Source organism: Crinia signifera, chromosome 3 (genome assembly GCF_055691185.1).
Source record: "Crinia signifera chromosome 3, ASM5569118v1, whole genome shotgun sequence".
Lineage (NCBI taxonomy): Eukaryota > Metazoa > Chordata > Amphibia > Anura > Myobatrachidae > Crinia > Crinia signifera.
The window spans coordinates 15,608,148-15,624,716 of record NC_139219.1 but is presented as its reverse complement, the minus strand read 5'-3'; the positions used below and the strand labels follow the sequence as shown (position 1 = coordinate 15,624,716).

The 16,569-nt window shown below is 51.4% G+C and overlaps 1 protein-coding gene across 3 annotated transcripts in view; it reads right to left on the bottom strand.

Annotated features, from left to right (window-relative positions):
* ABCC10 (ATP binding cassette subfamily C member 10) overlaps nucleotides 1-13,302 on the bottom strand; it is a 53,322-nt gene extending 40,020 nt beyond the window's left edge. Inside the window, exons 1-6 of one of the 3 annotated variants that reach the window (XM_083175351.1) lie at nucleotides 13,179-13,302; nucleotides 10,576-10,651; nucleotides 10,145-10,329; nucleotides 5,404-6,667; nucleotides 973-1,200; nucleotides 678-837 (exon numbers count right to left, since the gene is read on the bottom strand). In XM_083175351.1, the coding sequence (XP_083031477.1) occupies nucleotides 678-837; nucleotides 973-1,200; nucleotides 5,404-6,667; nucleotides 10,145-10,305 (1,813 nt within the window). In that variant the 5' untranslated portion in view covers nucleotides 10,306-10,329; nucleotides 10,576-10,651; nucleotides 13,179-13,302. Of the gene's footprint in view, nucleotides 1-677; nucleotides 838-972; nucleotides 1,201-5,403; nucleotides 6,668-10,144; nucleotides 10,330-10,575; nucleotides 10,717-11,892; nucleotides 11,973-13,178 lie in introns of those variants that run through there. The other 2 variants (XM_083175349.1, XM_083175352.1) reach the window with 2 other exon arrangements.
* Between the last annotated feature and the right edge of the window lie 3,267 nt (nucleotides 13,303-16,569).

The window sequence follows — 16,569 nt, the reverse complement described above, 5'->3', positions numbered from 1 at the left end:
CTTCAGGGGCCCCGGTGTAATGCACCTGCTGCACCAATGGTAGTTCCGCCTCTGTGCCTTATATTAAATGTATAGACAGGCGGGGTACGTGTAACCCTGGGGCCGGGGTACGATGAACACTGGTTGAGGCCACTTGAAAGTAATATCGGTATGGCGGAAGAAGAGGAAGTCTCCAGATGGGGAAAGAAGTCTCCCATTGCTGTGGACATTAACATACCCTCCAACATGGCCCATTCCATTAGGTACAACATGCTCTGTTCCCGGACTTCCCTGCCAGTTGCAGTTACAGATGTGAGCTTGCAGCACAGTCCAATATTCAAAAAGGGGAGCCACACCTACTGCCACCCCAAACATCACTATCCTGGACTCACTGGCAGTTGATGTGACCCCCCCCCCCCCTCTTTGAATTTTGGACTGTGCTGGAATCCAACCTCTGTAACTGCCACTGGCAGGGAAGTCCAGGAACAGAGAACTTTGTACCTAATGGAATGGGTCATGTTGGAGGGTATGTATTAACCACATTGCATGTAAACTCGTCAACCTTTTCACTGTCGACTTTGCCATTGTCAACCTAATTCTTGTGTCGACCTTCCAACCCTGTCGATCTATTTCATTTGTCGACTTAAGGTCCGTCCATCATCAGTGGTCAACCCAATGACCCATCCCCCCGTCCTCACCCTCTGTTCTGTAATAGCGTTGCATGTCCTGCTCCGGCAGGTCCAGAAAGTTCTGGATTCGGTCCAGTGACACTTTGGCCTCTAAGACTCCATTCAGCACCCAAGGGAAGTTATTCAGTGGAAATATTAACATTCCCACCAGAGCCATGGCTGTAAACACCTAGGACAGGGAAAGCAGAGGTTAGAGAGGACAATGTAAGCTGGTGGACTGGGTCGCCATAGTAACTGCCAGTCTGGTTATGGACCGTTCAGATGTGTATGGGTGGTTGGGTTAGATGGATTTGTCTGTACTGACCTTGGCTGCTGTAAGCTGATGCCCCAGCAATACATAGGTGGCAAATGTGATGATGTATATGAGGACCGGCAGCGCTCCCCATAGAAACACACAGATGGCATCCAGAAGCTTTATGGCACGAAGACTGCGCAGCTCTTTCGCCCGCAGACTGGTTATCAGGCGGGCAAAGTGTTCTTCCCAGGTGTAGAACTTCACCACCCGCATTCCAGAGAGAAGCTCAGTCACTAGCTGCGGAAGGAGACAGACCGAACATCATCAGCTAGACTGTGTGAGAGATAAGATCAGTCAGCAGCTGGGGAGGGAGACAGACTGAACAGCATCAGCTAGACTGTGTGAGAGATAAGATCAGTCAGCAGCTAGGGAAGAAGACAGACCGAACATCATCAGCTAGACTGTGTGAGAGATAAGATCAGACACTAGCTGCGGAAGGAGACAGACCGAACATCATCAGCTAGAATGTGTGAGAGATAAGATCAGTCCCGGTGTCCCCTCACTCTCAGGACACGTGTAATACAGACAGTCCCGGCGTCCCCTCACTCTCAGGAAACATGTAATACAGACAGTCCCGGTATCCCCTCACTCTCAGGAAACATGTAATACAGACAGTCCCGGTATCCCCTCACTCTCAGGACACATGTAATACAGACAGTCCCGGTGTCCCCTCACTCTCAGGACACATGTAATACAGACAGTCCCAGTGTCCCCTCACTCTCAGGACACGAGTAATACAGACAGTCCCGGTGTCCCCACACTCTCAGGACACATGTAATACAGACAGTCCAGGTGTCCCCTCACTCTCAGGAAACGTGTAATACAGACAGTCCCGGCGTCCCCTCACTCTCAGGACACGTGTAATACAGACAGTCCCGGTGTCCCCTCACTCTCAGGACACGTGTAATATAGACAGTCCCGGCGTCCCCTCACTCTCGGGACACATGTAATACAGACAGTCCCAGTAACCCCTCACTCTCAGGACACGTGTAATACAGACAGTCCAGGTGTATCCTCACTCTCAAGACACATGTAATACAGACAGTCCCGGTGTCCCCTCACTCTCAGGACACGTGTAATACAGACAGTCCCGGTGTCCCCTCACTCTCAGGACACGTGTAATACAGACAGTCCCGGTGTCCCCTCACTCTCAGGACACGTGTAATACAGACAGTCCCGGTGTCCCCTCACTCTCAGGACACGTGTAATACAGACAGTCCCGGTGTCCCCTCACTCTCAGGACACGTGTAATACAGACAGTCCCGGTGTCCCCTCACTCTCAGGACACGTGTAATACAGACAGTCCCGGTGTCCCCTCACTCTCAGGACACGTGTAATACAGACAGTCCCGGTGTCCCCTCACTCTCAGGACACGTGTAATACAGACAGTCCTGGTGTCCCCTCACTCTCAGGACACGTGTAATACAGACAGTCCCGGTGTCCCCTCACTCTCAGGACACGTGTAATACAGACAGTCCCGGTGTCCCCTCACTCTCAGGACACATGTAATACAGACAGTCCCGTTGTCCCCTCACTCTCAGGACACGTGTAATACAGACAGTCCCGGTGTCCCCTCACTCTCAGCACACATGTAATACAGACAGTCCCGGTGTCCCCTCACTCTCAGCACACATCTACCACAGACAGTCCCGGTGTCCCCTCACTCTCAGGACACATGTACTACAGACAGTCCCGGTGTCCCCTCACTCTCAGGACACGTGTAATACAGACAGTCCCGGTGTCCCCTCACTCTCAGCACACATGTAATACAGACAGTCCCGGTGTCCCCTCACTCTCAGCACACATCTACCACAGACAGTCCCGGTGTCCCCTCACTCTCAGGACACGTGTAATACAGACAGTCCCGTTGTCCCCTCACTCTCAGGACACGTGTAATACAGACAGTCCCGGTGTCCCCTCACTCTCAGCACACATGTAATACAGACAGTCCCGGTGTCCCCTCACTCTCAGCACACATCTACCACAGACAGTCCCGGTGTCCCCTCACTCTCAGGACACATGTACTACAGACAGTCCCGGTGTCCCCTCACTCTCAGGACACGTGTAATACAGACAGTCCCGGTGTCCCCTCACTCTCAGCACACATCTACCACAGACAGTCCCGGTGTCCCCTCACTCTCAGGACACGTGTAATACAGACAGTCCCGGCGTCCCCTCACTCTCAGGACACGTGTAATACAGACAGTCCCTGTGTCCCCTCACTCTCAGAACACATGTAATACAGACAGTCCCGGTGTCCCCTCACTCTCAGGACACGTGTAATACAGACAGTCCCGGCGTCCCCTCACTCTCAGGACACGTGTAATACAGACAGTCCCGGTGTCCCCTCACTCTCAGGACACGTGTAATACAGACAGTCCCTGTGTCCCCTCACTCTCAGGACACATGTAATACAGACAGTCCCGGCGTCCCCTCACTCTCAGGACACGTGTAATACAGACAGTCCCGGCGTCCCCTCACTCTCAGGACACGTGTAATACAGACAGTCCCTGTGTCCCCTCACTCTCAGGACACATGTAATACAGACAGTCCCGGTGTCCCCTCACTCTCAGGACACGTGTAATACAGACAGTCCCGGCGTCCCCTCACTCTCAGGACACGTGTAATACAGACAGTCCCTGTGTCCCCTCACTCTCAGGACACATGTAATACAGACAGTCCCGGTGTCCCCTCACTCTCGGGACACGTGTAATACAGACAGTCCCGGCGTCCCCTCACTCTCAGGACACGTGTAATACAGACAGTCCCGGTGTCCCCTCACTCTCAGGACACGTGTAATACAGACAGTCCCGGCGTCCCCTCACTCTCAGGACACGTGTAATACAGACAGTCCCTGTGTCCCCTCACTCTCAGGACACATGTAATACAGACAGTCCCGGTGTCCCCTCACTCTCAGGACACGTGTAATACAGACAGTCCCGGCGTCCCCTCACTCTCAGGACACGTGTAATACAGACAGTCCCGGTGTCCCCTCACTCTCAGGACACGTGTAATACAGACAGTCCCGGTGTCCCCTCACTCTCAGGACACATATAATACAGACAGTCCCGGTGTCCCCTCACTCTCAGCACACATGTAATACAGACAGTCCCGGCGTCCCCTCACTCTCAGGACACGTGTAATACAGACAGTCCCGGCGTCCCCTCACTCTCAGGACACGTGTAATACAGACAGTCCCGGTGTCCCCTCACTCTCAGGACACGTGTAATACAGACAGTCCCGGTGTCCCCTCACTATCAGCACACATGTAATACAGACAGTCCCGGTGTCCCCTCACTCTCAGCACACATCTACCACAGACAGTCCCGGTGTCCCCTCACTCTCAGGACACGTGTAATACAGACAGTCCCGGTGTCCCCTCACTCTCAGGACACATATAATACAGACAGTCCCGGTGTCCCCTCACTCTCAGCACACATGTAATACAGACAGTCCCGGCGTCCCCTCACTCTCAGGACACGTGTAATACAGACAGTCCCGGCGTCCCCTCACTCTCAGGACACGTGTAATACAGACAGTCCCGGTGTCCCCTCACTCTCAGGACACGTGTAATACAGACAGTCCCGGTGTCCCCTCACTATCAGCACACATGTAATACAGACAGTCCCGGTGTCCCCTCACTCTCAGCACACATCTACCACAGACAGTCCCGGTGTCCCCTCACTCTCAGGACACGTGTAATACAGACAGTCCCGGGGTCCCCTCACTCTCAGGACACATGTAATACAGACAGTCCCGGTGTCCCCTCACTCTCAGCACACATCTACCACAGACAGTCCCGGTGTCCCCTCACTCTCAGGACACGTGTAATACAGACAGTCCCGGCGTCCCCTCACTCTCAGGACACGTGTAATACAGACAGTCCCTGTGTCCCCTCACTCTCGGGACACATGTAATACAGACAGTCCCGGTGTCCCCTCACTCTCAGCACACGTGTAATACAGACAGTCCCGGTGTCCCCTCACTCTCAGCACACGTGTAATACAGACAGTCCCGGTGTCCCCTCACTCTCAGCACACATGTAATACAGACAGTCCCGGTGTCCCCTCACTCTCAGGACACGTGTAATACAGACAGTCCCGGTGTCCCCTCACTCTCAGCACACATGTAATACAGACAGTCCCGGTGTCCCCTCACTCTCAGGACACGTGTAATACAGACAGTCCCGGGGTCCCCTCACTCTCAGCACACATCTACCACAGACAGTCCCGGTGTCCCCTCACTCTCAGGACACATGTACCACAGACAGTCCCGGTGTCCCCTCACTCTCAGGACACATGTACCACAGACAGTCCTGGTGTCCCCTCACTCTCAGGACACATGTACCACAGACAGTCCCGGTGTCCCCTCACTCTCAGCACACATGTACCACAGACAGTCCCGGTGTCCCCACAGTCAGACTAGTAAACCACTCAGTACCTTGACACGGGCATCCTTATGCTCCAGCATGTCTTTGTTGTTCTTCATAATGCGGGTGGCAATCACTTTGTTCAATGGTACCAACAAGAAGGCGAGGCCAAGCCCCCCTAGGAAGGCGATGCCCACTTGTTGGTATAAGAGGTAGAGTGTGATGGAGAACTGGAGAGGAAGACCCCAGAGCTCATGGAAACTGCGGCCGAAGTTTGATATTCGATCTGCATCGGTGCTCATGAAGTTCACCACTTCCCCTGGGGAGAACCCAGCCAGGCCAGTCCCCTCCCCGCGTAGGGTCTTGCGATAGACGCTGGTTAGCACACACGCTCTGACCGACAACATTAGCTTGTTAATCTGGTGCGTGAACTGATTCTGCAGAAGAGCGCTCAGAAACCCGCTCGCAAACAGACCCATGGTGTACAGCACACCCCAACTAAGGGGCTCCTGCCTGGACTCCATGAAATTAACTAGAAGGTTTAGCAGCAAAGGACCCATAAAACCCAGGAGGGTCGACATGAGTTTCAGAAGACCTAGTGAATAATAGTGAACTCCATAGGTGGCATGTAGGACTGGTAAGATCCGCAAACCTTCAGGGACGGATCTGGACATGAATTCCTGGCGAATCCTCTCAGTGCGTAGATGATGAGGCAAGAAGCATACATCCTGGGGTTTCTTTAGTCCTCCGCTTGCTCCTTTCTGCATAAGGGGATCCATCCAAAGGTAGAAGAACCGTGATAACCAACTCTCTCCATCTTCAACTGTCTCCCCACCATTGGCTGAGTGGAGCGAGGAGAACAAAGGTGAACGTTCATCGTCATCATCATCATTGATGGACACAATTATAGGCGACCTGGTGTGTGGAGGTGGGATAAGAACGGCCCCTAAATATACTACAATACAACAGAGGCGAAGGCATAAGAGGGAGAATTGAGAAACAAGCAACGAGTTCAAAGGTGAGGTCACAGCCCCCTCTTCACACAACCACACCCCTGTGATCACCAGAGAGGGGACCACGAGAAGAACTGGTATCAGCACAGTCAGGGGGCCCCGTGAACGGCTGCAGACTGTCTGTCTGAGGTTGAGGAGAGCCAAAAAATGAGTCAGCCAAGAGAAGCAGGACACTCCGCCTGATAGCACTTCCAACGCGGAGGGAACCCGACGAGGAAAAACGGCTCCCAGGACTGTGTCGGCAATACACAAAGCGGTGAGGAGGAAGGAAATGAAGATCCGGCACTGCCAGGCCCGACTCGGGGAGTTGGAAATACAGTATCTAGAATGAAGCCAGACAATTAGTTACCAATAGGAATATAAACAATCACCATCATAATTATTTGCATGGAGGTTTTATTACTCCATTCCGCCTCCTTCCTGTCTGATCCGCCTTCTACTTTTCTGGGAAAGACCATTTTCCGTCCACCCTTGTAAGCGAAGGATATTTTCCTTTCGCCTTCTCTAGCTCGGCTGCTGACCACATCCAACATTCTCCATCTGTGATATCTACCATTCTGCTAGGGCCGATTCAGATCCGTTCCGCGGGTCCAAATTTAGACACACTCCGTTGGTGGCGGGTCTGTGCATAAGTGGGTGTGGATCGTTTTATCGACCACACTTAGGTCGACAGTCATTAGGTTGACATAGTTAGGTTGACATGCAACTAGGTTGACAGGGTTTTAGGTCGACAGGTGTCTAGGTCGACATGGGACAAGGTCGACATGGGTTTAGGTCGACAGGTTGCGAGGTCGACATGGGTTTTTTAACTGTGTTTTTTTTTACCCGAATGTCGACACAGTCGACATTGACACAGTTGGAAGTCAACCGCAGCTCCTCGCTTCGCTCGGAATGCTTTGGGCACACTATTTTATTCTCCCGCCACGCTCTAGTGGATGGTAGGGCATGAAATACCGCCTGTCGGCACATGTCGGCTCGAAAAACTGTGAAAAAAACCATGTCGACCTTCAACCATGGCGACCTAGAACCCTGTCGACCTAACGGTGTCAAGCTAAGTGTGGTCGATAATACGACCGTATACCGCATAAGCATATTTATGCATGTGCAGACCACCTGTGCGAACGCATTCGGCGAGTATCACACTCGCCGGGTGTTCATTGGGGCGGTGCTTACCCGCTCGCTAGCCAGTGAGGGTACACCTCCTAGCGAGTGGGTCCGAATCAGGCCCTTTGTTTCAGTGACGCCTTCCATAGACATTTATCTGGTTTTCCCCAACTTCAGTTTTGACATTTCTACATTTCCAGTTATATACATTATTTATAGTACAATAAACACACATTGCTATATAAGAAATAAATGATATATATTATGGATAGTTCTACACATAAGCAGCTCTGCGATTCCTATAGTACACACAATAAACTGACTCCAAATCCTTGTCGTCACTTTCTGACCTTGCTGGTATACAGCGTCCACCTCTGAACCCTTGAGAATAGTTTTTCATTTATAAAAGTATACTGTATAAGTGGATTTATCTGAAGCCACTCTATGTCTCATTCATCTGATTGGGGAAAGCTGCAACCTTGTTGATATAGCGTCTGAGATCTGGGGGTTCATGATATAACCTGCGAGATACAGGCAATGTGATTGGAAGATGTGAGAAGGTCAGTATTTGCTAGAAGGTGAGAGGCCTAGTGTGTGGCTGGAGAACGTGAGGGCCTGGTGTGTGGCTGGAGAACGTGAGGGCCTGGTGTCTGGCTGGAGAACGTGAGGGCCTGGTGTCTGGCTGGAGAACGTGAGGGCCTGGTGTCTGGCTGGAGAACGTGAGGGCCTGGTGTCTGGCTGGAGAACGTGAGGGCCTGGTGTCTGGCTGGAGAACGTGAGGGCCTGGTGTCTGGCTGGAGAACGTGAGGGCCTGGTGTGTGGCTGGAGAACGTGAGGGCCTGGTGTGTGGCTGGAGAATGTGAGGGCCTGGTGTGTGGCTGGAGAACGTGAGGGCCTGGTGTGTGGCTGGAGAACGTGAGGGCCTGGTGTGTGGCTGGAGAACGTGAGGGCCTGGTGTGTGGCTGGAGAACGTGAGGGCCTGGTGTGTGGCTGGAGAACAGGAGGACCTGGTGTGTGGCTGGAGAATGTGAGGGCCTGGTGTGTGGCTGGAGAACGTGAGGGCCTGGAGTGTGGCTGGAGAACAGGAGGGCCTGGTGTGTGGCTGGAGAACGTGAAGGCCTGGTGTGTGGCTGGAGAAAGTGAGGGCCTGGTGAGTGGCTGGAGAACGTGAAGGCCCGGTGTGTGGCTGGAGAACGTGAAGGCCCGGTGTGTGGCTGGAGAACGTGAAGGCCCGGTGTGTGGCTGGAGAACGTGAAGGCCCGGTGTGTGGCTGGAGAACGTGAAGGCCCGGTGTGTGGCTGGAGAACGTCAGGCCTGGTGTGTGGCTGGAGAACGTGAGGGCTTGTGTGTGGCTAACGGACATCAGGGGCCCGGTGTGAGACTGGAGAACGTGAGGGCCCTGTGTGTGGCTGGAGAATGTGAGGGCCCGGTGTGAGACTGGAGAACGTCAGAGGCTTAGGGGTGTAATTCAATGACTTTTGTGTGCTGTGACAGCGAGCAGTGCTGATTGCTCGCTGTCACAGCTTGCACGGTCAACTGACGCCCCTGCACACACCATTTCCAGCGATGGGGAAATGGCGTGTGCAGCCGCTAACACAGCGAGGCTCGCAGCTAAATGCAGTGGGCTCCCTGACTTAACCGCGAGCCTCGCTGTTTGTAGGAATCCTCGCTGTCCTCTGACAGAGAGGGTTCCTCCGGGAACACTGAACACAGTAAGCGGCCTGCGCGGGGGTTAAACGGCGAGGGTCACTTGTTTTCAGTGATCCGCAACGTTTAACACCCTCGCCAGCCGCATTGAATACGGCCCATAGTGTGTGACTGGAGAACGTCAGAGGACCCTGTGTGTACCCACATGCATCTATGAATCCAGCACCTATCCAGAGTGTTATCTCCTTGACCCTCTTATACGCATAATGCAAGAGGCCCCGTGTATGTCCGGAGAGCACAAGAGATCACATGCATGTCCGGAGAGCACAAGAGGTCACATGCATGTCCGGAGAAAGCAAGAGATCACATGCATGTCCGGAGAACCCAAGAGATCACATGCATGTCCGGAGAGCACAAGAGATCACATGCATGTCCGGAGAACCCAAGAGATCACATGCATGTCCGGAGAACCCAAGAGATCACATGCATGTCCGGAGAGCACAAGAGATCACATGCATGTCCGGAGAACCCAAGAGATCACATGCATGTCCGGAGAGCACAAGAGATCACATGTATGTCTGGAGAGCACAAGAGATCACATGCATGTCCGGAGAACCCAAGAGATCACATGCATGTCCGGAGAACCCAAGAGATCACATGTATGTCCGGAGAGCACAAGAGATCACATGTATGTCCGGAGAGCACAAGAGATCACATGTATGTCCGGAGAGCACAAGAGATCACATGCATGTCCGGAGAACCCAAGAGATCACATGTATGTCCGGAGAGCACAAGAGATCACATGTATGTCCGGAGAGCACAAGAGATCACATGTATGTCCGAAGAGCACAAGAGATCACACGTATGTCCGGAGAACCCAAGAGATCACATGCATGTCCGGAGAACCCAAGAGATCACATGTATGTCCGGAGAACCCAAGAGATCACATGTATGTCCGGAGAGCACAAGAGATCACACGTATGTCCGGAGATACCCTGTGTACACGAACACGAGGGCCCCGTATATATTACAGATACACGGAGCTCACCTGTAAGAACCAGCATAGCACGCACTGATTACTGCCAGAATAACATGAGGAACCAAACTCAAAATCAGCTGGTTGAAGCAAACCCCGACATGTCCGTTAACCCAGACAGGCAACGGGTCTGATGCATCGGAGCCACACAGCCGAGCGACACCGTCTTCCATTCCATTCACTGCATTGACAGGGATCTGCAGGAGACACATAAAAGGATATAAATAAAAATACCATAAATGTCCATGAATTCTTCTGTGTTCAGTACTGTGTTACATAGTTACATCGTAGGTGAGGCTGAATAAAGACTTGCGTCCATCTAGTTCAACCTATGTTTATAGTAGCTTATCCCTTGTTGTATAGTATGTTCCGATATTTTAAAGACAGATTATATTACTTATTTGTACCCGTGGATGTTTTTAACAAATAAATGTTTATCCAACCTTATTTTAAACGTATTTATAGTGTCTGCCGACACCACTTCTCCAGGAAGAGAGTTCCAAAGTTTAGCTGTTCCGACTGTAAAGAAATGAATGTTTTAGCTTTCTGACATTCTACCTCACATTCTATCATATACCCAAAACAGATTACAAACCCCGATAATATAATTTCTGCTTTACAATACACCTTAATATTTTACATTTATATATACTGTAGATTGTATAATCGTGCGAGCAGGGCCCTCTGAACGTTATCATCTTCTGCTCACTGCACCCTTTGCGTAGCTATGTCAGTTTATACGCTGTCTAGAACAGGCATGGCCAAACTGTGGCCCTCCAGCTGTTGTGAAACTACACATCCCAGCGTGCCTTGCCATAGTTTTACTAATAACAAAACTGTTGCAAGGCATGTTGGGACTTGTAGTTTCTCAACAACTGGAGAGCCAAAGTTTGCACATGACTGGACTAGACTGTACTTATGTTTATTGTTACCAGTTTTAGTATCTTTTTATATTACTGCTGGTTATATTTTGGAGGAATTATCTAAATACCATCCCTATACATATCATCACAACCCATCCTGCATCCCAGCCTATGGCATACTTGCCTACTTTTAAATGTCTCCTCTCCGGGAGCAAGGCTTGTCGTCATTAAGCCCCACCCCTATTCCGGTAAATGCCAGGATTTCCAGCTCTCCATTGAGGGGTTGGTACTACCTGACACGATTTTAGTAATTTTAGCCCTGTGACCTCCCGAAAGAGCCACGAATGCTGGTATCTACTATGAAATTAATGAATCCCGAAGCGAGCCCTAAAGCAACTTTTTTTAATGAGTTAATTTTCACAGCTTTTTAATTTTGCGTTACTAAAATAAGGCAGGGTTGCCGACTTTTTCTGTCTCCTCTCCGGGAGAAGCCCGGAGAGGAGACTTACAGCTGCAGTTCGGGGGCGGGGCTTGAGCATTACATCATTAAGCCCCGCCCCATAAAAATCCAATTCACGGATCTCCGTGGAGGGGGCGGGGCTAAAATGACGCGATTGTGGACATTTTAGCTCTGAACCCTCCTCTGAGACCACCCGACCTGCGGATTGCCGCATTTAAATCTAAACTGGTATGGGGGAAGATGCCGCAATCAGGGGGTGGTGTGGGGGTCCCCAGGAATCCGGGAGGGTTGCCCACCTTTCCGGGGGGCCGGGAGGAGGACCCAATTTTCGGGATCCTCCAGCCCATTCCGGGAGGGTTGGCAACCCTGAAATAAGGTTATTTTAGTGATAGAATTATCCCTCTGCTCACTAGTGCATTTTAACATCAAAAATCTACTTTATGGTTATAGTTCACCAATAACGCCATGACATCCAGGCTTGTAGTACAGAATAGGACATCACTTAGGACAGCTGGAGCTGCTGGGAGTTGTGGTTCAGTTCTGTGATTTACGCTCTGCAAATAGTTTGAAATGTGTAAACGTTTCAAACAATGATTCCCCACAGCCTGCAGAACCTCTCTCTGTGACATTCCCAGTAATGGCGGAGCTGGAGAAGGCCTGTCTTAGGAAGGGGGATGGGAGCAATGACAGGTGAAAAGGAGTCTGGGTAAAGGAGGCAATTAATAATGGGGGGGGGGGAATAAAGAGGTGGGGGTTGTGTGAGGTAATTATTAAAAGGGGTTGCCTAAGAGGTGACTACTAAAGGAGGTTGGAGGTAGGTAATTGAAGGGGGTGGGGGTGCTGTGAGAGAAAGACATTGGGACCTTGTTGGATGCTTTCCTAGTGTTGCTAATTGCACAGGGACCCCCATAACAGTTTAAACATCAGAGTCCCAAAAATGTAGGTCCGCCACTGCTATTAGCATACTTACCTACCCTTCCAGTAGGCTCATGAAAATAGGGAAGGTGGGCTAGTATCCAGCATCCTCCCCAGTCTCCCACACATTATCATACCTCCCATCATTGAGGAGGTACGAGGAAGGATGCTGTCGCGCACCAAAGGTATTGAATATTTTGAGACCTGTACCCACGACACCACGCTCCCATTTTCGCCGCTGTGTGGGCATGAGTAGATGCTGTGCGCGGCATCTATTCACAGGTGACAGGGGTCCCAATTGACCCCCCACACTGCGGGACGCAGGACGCTCCCACAGAAAGCGGGACAGTTGGGAGGTATGTTATTTTAGCACCACCCCTCCCGAATTGCACCCCTCTGAAGTGTCGATCAGCATCGAAAAGTAGGCAAGTATGCTAGTAGCTAACAGTCCGTATAAATAACAGAACAACAGAACCGTAATGGCAGTGATGGTGGCTGCGCATGTGCAAACAGAGCAAAACTTGAATAGTTGAGGGCACCATCTACTAACCACCGGCTTGCACAACACTTGAATTCACCCCATAGAGGTGAGGATCAGTGTTAGTCTTTTTTAATATAGGATTTATTAAATGTATATATTTCTTGTTACCTATTTTATTATTGTTACCTATGATTGTTATATAGTGATGTGCTAGATACTGTAGGATATGATTGTGTTTGATAACATTGGAGGAGTCTCTAATAGTTACTCTCCAGTACACTACCAGTACGACCCGGCAGTAGCTGACTCCCCCCCACACACACTCACCTCACTCCCTTCCGGCTTCCAGTTCCAGCTCACAATATGACAAATGGATCATGGAACTAATAATTCTGGAGCTAGTTTCCCGCGGAGGTATATCATGACGGACACATTACTTTTTCGAGCCCAGTTTCCTGCACGATTTCAGAGTGTGATATACTAGCATACCACCAGGTGGCACTGCAGCTACAAGCAGAACAACTATCTATTTGCCTAATGTTCAGTAATAGTGATTTTTTTTGTATGTACGTAGATTAGAATGTGTTCTATTAATTAAGGTATGCTGTGTGTGTTCTATTGACTTCATATGTTATGTACTATGCATGTAGTATGTGTGTAGTACTATGAGGCTCAAGTAGATTTGTATGTCTCTTTTGGTTTCCTGCTAGCATCGTTAACCTGCGCACGGGGCTATGAATATACACAGCCTAGTGAGCAGGTCTGAATCAGGCCCTTAGTACGGGTATGGATCGCTTGGTCTACAAGTTTTATGCTGGGTACACACCAAAACGATTTGGATTGGATGCAAATCAGATCATACGATTTGCATACAATTTACATACGATTTGTATACGATTTGCATACAATCCGATCCCCTCTGTATTCAGATGAATGGATCTTTTACAGATCCTACCTGCAGCAGGTAGGATCGGATTCAGATCCAATTCAGATCCAACCAAACGATTTTGACCAAATCTGCATCCAATCAATCTGAATTGGATCCAGATTGATGGGATTGTGCCAAAATCATTTTGGTGTGTACCCAGCATAAGGTCGACAGTACCATACCCTCCAACATTTCATGGACAGAAATCGGTACACAATTTGAAAGGGGGCGGGGCTGTGGGCAAATGGGCGTGGTCAATGATAATGGGGCGTGGTTACGCACCCTTTCCAAATGTGTATTGGCCATTTTTTTCATTATATAATATGTATGTACTATATCAGCCAGGCACCCCGTGGGTTCCTGAAGCAGCTGCCGAGGGGGCCCTCCAGGCACAATAGACTGTGATACGGGAACAAACAGAGGCACTCCAGCGGTCCCCTCACCACCCCGCTGAATATGCTGCTGAGCGGTCCCCCTGACCTCCCGGCTGAATAAGGTGCTCAGCGCTCCCCCTCACCTACCATGTGAATAAGGTGATCAGCGCTCACCTCCCAGCTGAATATGCCACTGCTGGGGGCTCCCGCTCACCTCCCACCTCAGAGACGCTGCTGCCGTTCGGGAGCAGGGCCGTGGGCTGCGTGATGTCATTGCGCGACGCACGCTGTCCCAGGCCGCAATGCAGCTCTGGGAATGGGTGCACTTGGCTATATCTTAACCTGCGCAGTGCCTGATCCGACAAGCATCACTGGAGTGAGAGGAGCGGCTGGGAAATGTGAAAAAAAACGGTACATTCGGTACATTTGTATTTAGCCGGTACAGACCATAAAAAAAACTGGTACTGTACCGGCTAAATCGGTACAGTTGGAAAGTATGCAGTACCCCTCCCGGCCACCCAGGAAAGGTTGTCAAGCCTCCTGCCCAACCGTCAGGATTCTGACAGTCAGTATGCTGACTTGTCGAGAGGTCATCAGGCACCCAATTCTGATACTGATTCCGCTTCTTTATACGTACACTCTGTGTAATGCATGCCTTCAGAGTCTCATAACAGGTATTTAAATTCACATGCAATTGCCAGTATTGCGTTAGCATCACTCTGCCTTGCATACTGCAATATCATAGGTAATTGTGCCAATGTATTAAGATTTAAAGTGAATTAGAATTTATTAGTGTCTGGGATGGTATGTAACCTCCTACCATTTGTTTATCTAAAGGTGCGTACACCATACCTCCCAACAGTCCCGATTTTAGCGGGACAGTCCCGATTACCAGGGCCTGTCCCGCTGTCCCACCCGCGGGCGGCAGTGTCCCGCGTGTGGGGGGGCTGTTGGGAGTCCCCCCTGTCAGCTGCTAAGCAGCGAGGAATAAACGCTGTGCGCATGCGCACAGCGTCTACTCCCGCAGCCAGGGGGCTGGGGGCATGGCTAGAGGCTCACAGAGCCTCTGGGTCATGCCCCCATAGCGGCAAAATGGGGGCGTGGCCTCGCAGGAGAGGCGTGAGTATAGGCCACGCCCCCAAATTAGGTCACGCCCCCGAAAATTCCAGAGTGCCTGCAGCGCGCAGCAGCAGCATCCCGCCTGCTGGGCTTCCAAAGTTGGGAGGTATGGTACACACAGGCATATATCGCTGGCAATATGGTCGCTGAGCGACCATATTGCCAGCGATTGGAGTGTGCACCGGGCGGGCTCCCGTTTTAGCCCCCTTATGATCGCTGGTTGCAGGAGCTTGCTCCTGCAACCAGCTGATTCCCCCTGTGGCTCCCCCGGCAGAGGTTCCCTTTCATCAGCGACCATCTCTGGTCGCTGATGAAAAGGAGACGCTGAGCAATATATTGCACCGTGTGTACACAGCTTTAGTTTTATTGCTAGTGGGAGAGGGGCACTGGCTGGGTGGGGTTTAACTCAATTAACTTACAAACAGCTTTTAGTACTTATTGAGAACAGAAGGCTGACTTAAGGCCCCCATACACTATACGATTTTGGGACGATTTCATCCGATTTCGGCACTTTGGGCCGATAACCGGATGAAATCGCCCCAAAATCGCCCCAAAATCGCAGGTGTGTGATGTATGATCCGATCCGATGCGCGGTCCCGCGCGCATCGAACCGGATCAGGGAGGTCGGACGGTCAGCACATAAGATCATCCGACCTCCCTGTATGCTATGCATATGCCTGCCCACCTGTCATGCATGCAGACACCGGGGGGCGGGGGAGCACGGCGGGCAGACACACTGACCTGGCCGGCATGCTGTGATCACAAATAGCAGCGCTGCCGCTGCGGGACGGGACGGGACGCGCAGTGGCGCTATTAGATTTTTAAAATCCCTGTCAAATGACCGGCCGTTCTGTGATTGGCTGAGAGCTCACAGAACGGCCGGTCATTTGACAGGTATTTTTAAAATCTAATAGCCGCCACTGCGCGTCCCGTCCAGCAGCGGCAGCGCTGCTATTTGTGATCACAGCTGCCCGGCCAGGTCAGCATCACTCGCCGCCGCCCGCCCCCACTACTGTCGCCGCCCGCCCCCACTACTGCCGCCGCCCGCCCCCACTACTGCCGCCGCCCGCCCCCACTACTGCCGCCGCCCGCCCCCACTGCTCCTCACCTCCCTGCAGCTCCCCATTTGTTTTACATGTGATAAATCGCAAGCGATTTATCACATGTAAAAACTGGCTCATCAAGTCCCAAATTGTATGTGAGCCTCCCGGGGAGCTGCCGGGCGGCTCACAGGAGAATTGGGTCCGACTTGTCCTAAGGACAAGTCGGCCTAATGTATGGGGGCCTTTACTATAGA